The sequence below is a fragment of the Tachypleus tridentatus genome, chromosome 6 (assembly GCF_004210375.1).
Source record: "Tachypleus tridentatus isolate NWPU-2018 chromosome 6, ASM421037v1, whole genome shotgun sequence".
NCBI classification, from domain to species: Eukaryota; Metazoa; Arthropoda; class Merostomata; order Xiphosura; family Limulidae; genus Tachypleus; species Tachypleus tridentatus.
The window spans coordinates 87,562,840-87,575,091 of record NC_134830.1 but is presented as its reverse complement, the minus strand read 5'-3'; the positions used below and the strand labels follow the sequence as shown (position 1 = coordinate 87,575,091).

Below are 12,252 nucleotides of genomic sequence, written 5' to 3'. Positions count from 1 at the left end.
CAATAAATATTTAGGTTGGTAAATAAATTACAGAAGAGAAAGCAAATGCCACACTTCTCATACTAGGGGAAATTTTGAATTAAATATTGCCTTGAAATGATTAAAAATAGTAGCAAATAGAAACCATAATTTTGATTAGTTGATTATTCTGACAATTTATTTTAATCAATTGTTGGAATGATCTAAAATGTAAATGAAGGAAAATATTAACTTTGATTATTCAGTTATTTTCATGTCATTTATTGTTGCAAACACATACAAGTTTTTCATTCACCACATTCACATAGAACACAGGCGAACGGGGTAGACTGCAAGATGTGCTACCTACTGAAAGACACATCAATGACAACTTCTGAGTTATAAATTCGCTTCCTCAACAAAATTTCCCTGTGCCAAAAACTGAATAAGTTAATCTGTATATGTTTATTATCATCACTTATTTTACCATGTGGTTCAATACTTTTCTATTGGGTAACACAAATGCAGTACAGAGATGCTATGGCTAAAAAATTAATATCAGAAATTCAAAACCTGAAGAGATACATGTAGATCAAATAGGGTGACGGTAATTTGGTTAAATAAGAAGTGTAGGCTGTCAAGCATATACTTGCCGAGTTTGTGAATCTTGATCATTCATTTCCAACAAACAAGTAATTACGATTTCTCTTCATAAAGATTAATGTACAAAATTAAGTGTTGCAACTGCCTTAACTGTAAAATTTTCATTGATATTGGTGAAGGAAATCACTGGGTCCATTGAATTTCTCACTTTGTATGGTGCAAATTATTCAGAAACTGAGTGTTTCTTCACTTAAAAACCACATGCTTACTTGCAGACCAGTTCTCAAAAAAACAAAAAACAACAGAGCAGTGTTTCTATGTCAATTCAATTTAAGCTTATGACTACATTCTTCACCAAACATACACATCTCACCATACATCTGAGATTCTTTTATTTAGCAGAAAAAAGTGTCTTCTCCATGTTTTATTTATGTGCAAAATTAAATGTATATATACTGGTTTACAGTATATTAAGTCTATTTTGAAGTTTCATTGTGCCAACACTGAAGGATCAGTGCCTAATGCAAAAGAACCAGTATTCATGCAAGGAAGGCCAGCATCCCAAATAGGTAATATGCCTGAAAATGGGCATTCCAAAGGCTAGGACTTTCTAAGAAAAAGCAGTAATATATAAAGGACCTCAATGGTCTTCTATCATTTATCCCAAAAGGCACAATATAAGTACTGCATGTACAGATGCCCATTTTATTTTTAACTTTTTTTCTGGTTATTTATTTACACCATGTTGAATTTTCCTCATTTTACTGTTTTAGGAAGGTACTCTGATGTAAATGTTTACTTTATGTGAAAGTTTTATGTCTGCTTAGTTACATCTGTTGATTTAAACACAATTATGTAATACCCATAAAATGTGATAATAAATGGTGGACTGTTTACTGTCATGTATTCTAAGAGTAATACCATATGTAATATTGTGCTCCAACTTATGACATACATATCTTGTTAACCTACTCACCCACTATTCCCCTAAGTTTACAAATTAGAAAAAGCAGTGAAGAACTGTTTTATATGTACATTTCAAATATATTTTAACAATAAAAACTAGGAAAAAGATAGTGTTTAAGACTTATTAGTCATTCTCCTCTTTTCTAACTTGGTTGAATGAGCTATTACTTTAAAAAGCATTGGTACTGCTTCTTCTAAAGATAATTTGAAGACTTATTGAAAATGTCATTTCTTCATTACTGTGTTTGTTGTTAGCACAACTGTAAGCCCTAACCTCAGCCATGTTCACAAGCAGGTATCTGACAGACCAGCAAGGCCAGTACAAAGTCATCTATAGAAGCATTTCAGCTTCAAATGCTATGCAATTTCTTAAAATTAAAATACTGTAGTGGGGTTTTATATAATTGTTAATAACTTATGAAATTTATTTTAAAAAATTACTGTTGAGAAGGATTAAAAAAGGCAGTATTTCTAAAAATACTGGGGTTTCTCAGCATTTGAGCCATTTTGGTGCTTTCTTCCTGGAAACTGGTAACATAATGACAACGGTTCTTTGTTTTGGTTTTTATTTCTTGCAGTTTATTGTACCTTTGACATTGTAACGTGTAATAATTAAGTCATCTACATTTCTCATGTAATTGATGTCTATTAGAAGGGAAAGAATTTTTTAAAATTTACAACAATTTAAACAAGATTTTACTGCTTGAATAGCATCAGTTTGATAAAACAAATTCTGTACAGATATTATCATATGCTATGCTAATAAAGTGAATACAGCTAATTAGCAGCAGGGAGAAGCTTTGTTAAAGGCAGGCACAATTACTTCTTAACTCCTAAACTGGACTTTTTTTTTGCAAGAATTGGGACAAAACCAAATATACTGAACTATAATTAAGTTTAATTAAGAAAATGAATCATTCAAAATTTGTTAAAAGGTAGGTATATCAACAAAAAACAAATGTAAAACAGTGAGAATTACATTTGCTATTCTACAAGAATTTGCTTTGATCACTGGATAAAATTATATACACATATTTACAGTAAAAATTTATAAATATGCAAGTCCAATGTTGCAGAGATCCACTTTTTCCCAGTTGAGATTTGACCTATGTGTTGAAATATAGCAAATATGAACTAAAATAAAAAAAAGGAAATTAAATGCAAAATAAGACTGACAGTTGTTTAAGCATAGAAATAAATTCAAACAAGAAAAAATAAGCAAATGTCAATTATGTTGCAGTTCATAATGGGACTGTAAATATAATGTAGAATGAATTAAATAATGCAGGCAGTAAGTCATTTGCATAAAATACAAGAACAAGTCTATTTTTGTAAAGAGAAACAGCATGCATACCAGAAAACATACTGTTAATAATTTACAAACTACATTACTATACTTTAATGTGCATTATTTATTATAGAGATGCATAAAATTAATTGTAATATACAGATAAATTACACTTCTGTATTGAATTTTCTGATAGAATTCTTGACACAGAGCCCACTTCTGCAACATTATGTTTAACAAAAATATACAATAAACACACAAAAGTGCATAAACAGAGATGTGTCCCATTAAACCCTATGAGCACAGGAGAGAGGGGGGGGTCAAAGTGCACATTATATCCTTTTATAGATTTATGTTCACAATTCAATTATACAAATATATGTAAAAGCTTGGCATAAAAATGCAATTTACTATTCATATTTTAATACATAAATTTCTTAATTTCAAAATGAAATTTAAATTCTCACTCTTAACTTCTCTGTATCACAACACTTCTCCAAAATGTCCATTTTACATTTTTCTAGCCTTATATAATAATATTTTGAGTTTGGAACAAATTACATACTTATAATATACATATTGTTAAGCCATAATATAAATATGGCTTTCAATCTTTATGCTTTACTGAAATATAAACAAGAAAGTCAAACTCACAAACTACACCATTCTATCATATCTTGTCTTTCAAAAAATGTTAACAATTCCTTCTTACATTTACTATGATTGCTTATAACCAGTACAAAAAACATTTTTATTTACAGTATATCTGAAGTTAAATTAATGAAACTATTCATCATAGATACAAAGGATGTGTTAATAAAATCACTTGAATATAAGTTGTTGTTGTTGTTATTATTATTATTATTGTTTTTATTTGGCTTCATAGTGAAAAGTGTACAGTAGCACTGGCCCAAGCCATACACTAGCCACAATGCCTTTTAAAACAGTTACATATGTATAAACATGAATAAATGTTCTGGCTTTAAAGCTTACTTGAATTTTGTTGAATTGTATTTACATGTAGTAAAGCACACTACCTTAAATTTACAAAATGTTCAATCAAACTGCTAAAAATAAAAGAAATAAAAACAACAATAATAATAAGTATATTAACTTTAAATTCTAAAAAATTATGTTTTTCTTAAGAGTGAAGTTTCCTGTTCTTTTTACTGAAATACACTTTAACATCAATACCACTGATTTTGTTTAAAAGTAAAAACATTATTAAAATTCAGTGGACAGCACTTTCACAATTTTTATTTATTTATTACAATTAAACCTTTCACTATGAGTAGGCCATAGTATGAACGTTAAAATATTTTACAGAAGTAGATTCAAAGTTTAATCACACTACCTTATCACTGCACATAAATAAACATGGCTTCAAAACAGTTAATAAGACAAATTTTCATGCATATAAATTTTAATTCTTTAACTTTAAAATAAAACATTTAAATAAATTCTCATTCTCCCCTAGTATGTGCATAAAATTTGTTTGCTCTGACTTCTCCATTTTCTATTTTTTCAGCACACCTCCCTGCAGCCCTGAGTATAACAAATTACTCATTATGGTTTAGATAGTCTACCTTTTATATGCTTCAGCCTTCTTTGTTTATGTAGATATAAACTAAAAAATTAGACCCACCTGCCACACCCACTTATCATCTCTTCCACAAATAACCAATAATTCTTTCCCTGCCATTTTCTATTACATCATTTATAACATTTAGAATGTTAAAAATTAACAAAAGTTTAAAAATTTAATGGGAACAATTTAGTTTTATATATCATTTGGTAAATTTAGTTACTGCACTTACAGATTGAAAGTTTTTAGTGCCAAGTTTAAATCAGGTAGCAAAAGAAATTAATGCACTTATTTCTCAGTTAAAAGAAAACAAAACAGTTAAATTAAGTTATAGGACATTGTTTCCTTTATTTATTTAATGCATATCTGATATAAATAGAAATTATTTAATGCACTTGTATTACCATTAGACAAAAGAAAGCTTAAGTTTCAAAAGCAGGCAAATAGCAAAAAAAAACAAAAACAAGAGGATAAACATGAGTACTAAATTTCTTGTTTTAAATGTATATTTTTATTTCTTGTGATGAAAGTAACTAATATATAAACATGACAAATTTCACAGGCTAGATAAGGTTATATAATGAAAAAACATTATTTCATAAGGTATGCTCACCATTAACTTGTACATTACATTATTCAACATTACTACTTTAGCTATGCATTACCATGTGACTTACAGTCTGTATAATGGGATCACTAAACACACATGGTTCCATGGGCAATAAAACAAAAAATTAAGTAGAAATAAATGGAAACTGTTACGAGCCTTAAGCTTTTTAGGAAAAGTAAATGTAGTTTTGTGTTATAATCTGCAGTCATTCTAGAAAGAAAAAGATGTAATTAAACTTTTTTTGTGGTAGATAACAACCAAATCAATAAACTAGTAGAAAAAAATAACTGATAAGATATGCAATTTTACTAAATATGTTTGATATTCATTTAAGAGATTTTATGATTATATAAGTGAAATATATAATTTTACTCTTAACATTAAAAATGCTTTACACTTGCACTAATTAATTTTCTCACTTCACATGTTCACAAAAACTTTTAATAAAAATACTTAATGACAAAATGGATTTATTTTGTATAGAAAATACTAAAACTTGTTCAGTTTTGTGAAAATTAATATTTTCTTAAATCAAAAATGTATTTTCAATAATACTTACCTCCTGTAACACTACAGCTATTATTTGACTGCTAGGATTTCTTCCCTTGCCCATTTAAGCATTGGTCTGATTTCTTTTCACTTCCTAGTTAGTCTTTCATACCACAGTTAACTGCCCTTGGCAAAATTTGTTTTGTGACACTCTCCACTTACATCAATGCACCCTCTATCCTGGAACTGTACTTAAGCACCTCATTCAGATAACATTATAAATTTTTCAAGAATGACTCAATTCATAGTCTCCAACACCAGCTCTTGATGGGAAAGATAGGTGGGAGTGGGTGCGAGGAGAACTAAATGGTAAGTAATTTTGAAAATACATTTTGGATCTAAGAAAACATTAGCTTCCAAAACATGCTTATCCCTTCTCACACTACAACTAGAATCCCACACTGAGAAAGCAGAAGGGCCAGTTAAGATGTTACCCACACCAAAAGTATCTACAGAGATTAGGGGTATATCAATAGAAGATTGGTACCCTAGTGAAGGGCCTGCACTACATCCAGAACATGTATGCTTTTCACCCATAATTTATTCATGTACTGTGAGTGGAACTTTATATGATTTATCACTGTCATTGGCCAAGCACCAACACAGATAGAGAGAATATTAATATTGAAGAGTTTTTAAACATTAAATCCAAACCTCTGAATAATGTTAGTTTGTTATTAACAAAAACAAGCCCCCAAGTATTACACAGACAACACACTGGGGTTTTATTTGGAAAAGCTTTTTTCACGTTGCTCATTCCAAGTCGACTACCAGCTGGCACAGAGCCGAGCCTTGAATACAGGACCATAGTCCATGTATGGAATAAGTACAGTGGTGATAGTGCCAGAGGAGACAGATTTAGCTGCTGTGTCGATGAGGCCATTACTGCAAATACCAACATGGCCTGGTATCCAGAAAAACTAGACAGGAGTAGATTTAAAGAGAAATGAGCCAGTCAGTTTTGAATATCGGCAAGAGCAAGGTGCGAACTAACGTGAAGTGGTTCCAGGATCAGTAGAGAACTAAGCGAGTCAGTACAAATAGTGCAGTTTGAGTACTGCTTAGCTTTATTGTGATGCAGGGCAAGAGAAATGTTCAGTGAACACAGACGCTGTAGAGGGTAGTTCGAAAGCAAGAAAAATTTTAATAGGTATGAGAATTTGTTTACTTTTGGCATGTTATTAATCTATATTGTTTCGAGCATTATTGAATTAAATAAAAATTAATTGCTATACTATGAGAAGTATTAGAAAATTAGGGTTAACGGTTAACTATCTTCGACAACCAAGAGCAAGAACAAATTTTTTTTTTTGTTTTTTTAATACAAGTATTTGTTTTTTCTTTATGTATAGGTATAAAAGCAACTAAAATGTAAAAGCAAGGATATTTTTAGGTTAGTTAAAATCAGATTAACTAAAATAAATAATAATGTTTCACAAGGCACACACAAAAGTTACTTGTACTAGTTAAAGTGGCTTGTGGGTAATATAATTTGACAGATTAAGGTGAGCTATAGGTTTCAAGTGATTTACAATTTATAATCACTTGGATTATAATTAGTCATGATTCAAAGGGCAATAACAAAACTCAATTATAAACAGATATATATTGTTACAAAGTTAAACTTAGAGCTACTTAGGTTAAACAAATGTGGTTTCACATTCATGATGATGAGAAACCCACTTGAAGTAAAAATTTATTCTAAAGATGGCTGTTTTGTGTACTAAAATTTTAATTAAAATAAAGTTAACAACAATGTTTTAACCTTCTTAGGTCATTTTCAGGTTAAAGAGAGTTTGTAACAAAGTTTTAACACCCATACAAGCCATCTTTAAAATAAAAGTAGTTTCGTATTACAATATGAAGTCATTATAGAAAAAAAAAAGGATAATTTAGATTTATTTTGACTTTTTTGGTGGTTACAAACCAAGTCAAATTAACTGATAATGTTTGGAGTTAGGTTAGAGAAAAATAAACTGTCAAGTTTTACTGAAGAAAAAACATTTGAAATGTATTTAGTAGGTCTTAGGAATTACACAAAGGAAGTTTGAGATTTTTGAGAAAGGAAATATATTTCTCTGCATACAGAATTTTCAAAAAAATACTCATTATCTGCATAGGCAAATTATTTCATTTTTATTAAAAATTCTTCACTAAAAATATGATTTCTTTACATGTGAGAGAGACTTGTATTGCCTGAAAAACTACCTAATGTGAACAAACATTCATTGCATTGAAAGTTAGAAGTATTACATCTACAAAGTCTTTAAATGAGAGGTCAGATGGTCACTGAAATTTACTGAGCCCATACTGAGTGACAGGGGCATAGATTTTTTTTACACCCAATTGGGGGGGGGATGATTTTTGCAACCACTTATGTGGACTGTTCAATTTGCAAATTGGTAATCTCCGACTACGTGAACCTGAAAGCTGTAAACATGCAGTCACAGAGTAATCTTGTTGCTACGATACTTGCATGTATACTTAGGCTTACTGACTGATACTTACAAACTATCGCTCACATCGAAAAGCTTAGAAGCACGCCTATATTAAAAGATGTACATTTTGGCTACTGAAAAAGCCTACATCTAGGCCTAATTATGTAATTCGATTGGTAAGAACACGAGAATCACAAGAACAAACACACAATTTGTAGGCCTGTGATGCAATAAAATCAATTCAACAGACAAACTGTAGGGGGAATAATTGTGTGCACCATACCCCCACCTAAAATGAAGGTAGGATGTATCCCCCATCCCACCAGGATCTATGCCCCTGTTGAGAGAGATAAGTGTCATATAAAACACTGCAACATCAAAAAAACAATTGACCAATGCTTAGATGGGCAAACAAAAAAAAACCAGCAGCTGAGTATTAGCTGTTGTGAGATGAGGGAGAAGGTTTTGGAAATACATGTACTTCATTAAAAAGTATCATATGGATATGTTAATAGTTACTTGTTAGTTACAAGGTGTGTTAAAATGAACCAAGCCCATATGAAACTAAATATTTTTGAAACAAAAGTAAAAACACAAAAGGAATTAGTATTCACATGTTTTACCTCAGAGTAGGGAAGCCCTCCTGTTGCCTCTTCTAATAAAGGTTTATTTTCATTCTGCCCTGATTTTTCAGGAATATACAGAACCTAGTCAAGATTTTGTCATAAAAAATTTTAAAAAATTCTTTATCTAGAGGATAATACTTTTATTTTAAAATTAAAAGAGGTTAGTGATTTTAAAAATAAATTTCACTTCAAAGTGAGTACACACAAAAGAGAGATAAAGTATTTAATGTTAAATATGCAATGAAATAGATAAGTTTACCTAGAGATTATTTTAGGTAAATTAAATACTTTGTATACTTAACTTCACAATCAATGTGAAAACACAAAGTATGACTTTTGTTTAAAATGTATCTAAGAATGATACTAAACATTGGATAAACAACTGTGCAATTTGCTATTTAGCTATGAATATTCATTCCATGCAGATAACATCTTACTTAACTTTACTTAATATATTCTTTGTAATATTTTATCTTCTTCTTATAAAATGAAGAAATGAGTAGATAATTTTAAAGTAACCACAATACGAATATCTAGCTATTTTAATATTACACACTGTTCTCAAAGAACTGAGTTTGGTTATTTTTTCAGAGAAAAATTGATTATTGGTTAAGAAAACCTGTAGTTTAATTCACTAAAAAAAAGGAATTTGTAGTTTGGAAATCTTTTTAGAAGACTTATAAAAAAAATTACACACTTCAATCCATATATACAACATAAATCAGCAGTATGAAAAGATGTTTACAATTCCCTGCAACTTGTATATTAAATAATCATGAGTATTTTAATATTAAACGTTACACAATTCTAAAAAACTAGGGCAGTTTCCAGTCTCAAAATTACAATAAAATACCAAAAACATACTGTGAAAAAATAAACATCAACAAAGAATTCCTGACGATACTAGAAAACAGTCTTACATGCACTAAATGTTTCAACATAAAGGTATTATCTTCAGGAATGTAATGTTTTGCAAATGTTAACTTTTATTTATACAATAACCAAAGAATAATTTGCATATTAAAGAATTTCATGACATCTACTGACAAAACTTCCATTAGGCCCATCATTCTTATTTAATAATTTAAATTTGCTTGTTTAATATTTAATTCTCATTAAATTCACATATTCATAATGTAATTTTCAGGTTGTGCTAATATAAGTTATTTCCCCATTGAATTGTATGCTTAGTTTCACTGATGTGTTCTGCCAAAATGTGAAATAGTAATATTGTTTTAACATTTCTTTTACATTCACATTTTATTTATATATACACTGCTGGCCAAAATCTTAAGCCCAATTAACAAAAAAAAATATGTTGCATTGTTAGACTCAACCACTTATTTGAGTAGAGCTTTGAAAGATGGAAATAAGAAAAGGGAAAATAAAAAACAACTTCAGCATTTAATACACACACACACACACCATTTTTTTCCATTAAATCAATTGTATCTTTAACAATTAAGAAGTTGGATAACTCAGTTTATTGGTTTGTATCATCCAAGTGCAGGTACTTGCATCTTTCAAAGGAATTATATTTGCTGTAAGCAGGAGAATTAGCCCAACAAACAGGTCAGTATAAGAAACCACCTATATAATGTCACCTAAGTTGGCATAAGCCAAGTTGGCATCTGAGAACCAAAAACTTAACTTTATACTTAAATAAATGTATGGAACAGGAAATTGAAAGAGAGAAATCTTATTTTTAAGTAAAGTACAAAATGCAATCAAAACAGTTTGACCAAGGCAGATGCAATGCCATTTCAACATAAGATGATTGGAAGACACTAAAGGGAGGGGGGGGGGAATTAATTAAATAATGTATTTGTAAGATATTACGAGACCTAGAAAATAAATTGCTTGAATCAAAAAGTAGCCATCTCCAACAACAACAAAAAGAAGTGGAAGAAAAAGTAAAATTGAAAGACAAGTTTTGCTATGATAACTGATCCAACATGGCAATAACATTCAACAGGATTCAACTAATGTATGAGAGACAAAATAGAAACTAAGAAAGCCACTAGCATTATTAGAAAGTTCATTGGTATTTTATGGCACAAAGCAAATACTCTACCTGCACTAAACAACTAGAAGTTTAGGTTGTAGGATTACAAATTAGGAGTACTTCCTTTTTCCACAGTGTCCATTCATCTTTTGCCAAGTCTATCATCCTGAAATGTTCACTGTTTGTTTTTTTTTACTAGTCTATGCTTTGGTGGTTGTAAATTAGAGTTATTGAAAATGCTGTTATATGCATGCTCTTTACATTTGAATATCAAAACTTCTTTTCAGTAAAACTATATTTTATCTCTTATTTTATCTACTCTTACTTTATGCACACTTGGTAAATTTTGTACATTTTACATTTTATTTACTTGAATAATAATAAAGAATACACACAAAAAAGAACAAAAGGTGGTTGTAAATTAGAGTTATGAAAATGCTCTTAGTTTTAATACTGAGTCTTTAAAGCACATTTTCTCTCTGTTGGGTGGGATCTTTAAATTTGCTGGAGGCATTTAAAATGGCATTACGTTTTTAAGGTAGTTTTGCTTGTTGAAAATGACAACACTATTTTCTTTGTCCAGATTTGAAAGCACAACATAATTTAAATGTTTTAGATTATTCAAGGCAGCAGTTTCATTGTTGGAGAGGTTACAATTATTAGAGGTAATGCTGATATTTTTGTGACAAAGTTGTTAAAAATGTATCTGTTTTTAGTGCAAACTGGTAATTTTATACTAGGTAGTAATTTTTCAAAACTTAAAGAAATCAGTATATCTGATTTTTTCAAGAGTAATAGTGAAGTTTACACTACATGAAAAAACATGTTTTTTAGGATTGGTTAAAACATAATCAGTGGTTGTGCACGACTTTAGATGGGTTCTCTATAAACATGGTTAAAGGATACTTCTCTTTTTACCTTGTGAAGTTTCTTGAACTGGATTAGTTTACAGTATAACAATTTTTGCCTGTTTTGAGTCTCAAATTGAGTACTACCACAAACCAAGATTTTCTGGCCTGTACTGTCATATCACCACATTTATACCCAACTTTTACAAAACTAGTAAGCATTTTAATTCATAAAGCATAACATTACCAGCTTATGGTTATTTTCATCATAAACTTCTTAATATTAAAAAAAATATCGGATTAAAAATGCCTTCCTTCTAACACTCATCAACAAAAGTAATTTTGAATATATCAACATTCCTAAATGTCCCATCACCTTATTACCTTTCACTGGTTTCCACAGCAAACTAAAAAGTAAAATCAAAATCATTCTGCAATCAATTTATTCCTAAGTCAGCTGAAGAGTAATCTTCAAATCAAACCAACAAATATGCAAGTTTTTTCCTGTTCAAAGGCAAAATATCTTCTTCAAAAAAATCACTAGTATTATACAAATCTATATTGGGTCAATATTGCTCCTTCATTCTTGGAGCTTGCACATAAAAGCACTTTCAATAATTAGTTTGCAATCACCTAAGAAAAACCTGTAGTGAAAAACCAAACAGTGAACATTTCACTCAAAAGATATATGGACACTATGGAAAAAGGAAGCACTCTTAATTCATAATCTACAACTTAAACTGAACAATTAACTAGCTATGTCACTGCATCTCAAA

General features: G+C 29.8%; 1 protein-coding gene across 5 annotated transcripts in view; it reads right to left on the bottom strand.

Annotated features, from left to right (window-relative positions):
* Positions 1-12,252, bottom strand: part of LOC143252972 (oxidation resistance protein 1-like) — a 147,889-nt gene that overhangs the window by 70,560 nt on the left and 65,077 nt on the right. For all 5 annotated transcript variants that reach the window (XM_076505936.1, XM_076505939.1, XM_076505937.1 and 2 more), the window contains exon 7: positions 8,621-8,704. In XM_076505936.1, the coding sequence (XP_076362051.1) occupies positions 8,621-8,704 (84 nt within the window). The remainder of the gene's footprint in view (positions 1-8,620; positions 8,705-12,252) is intronic.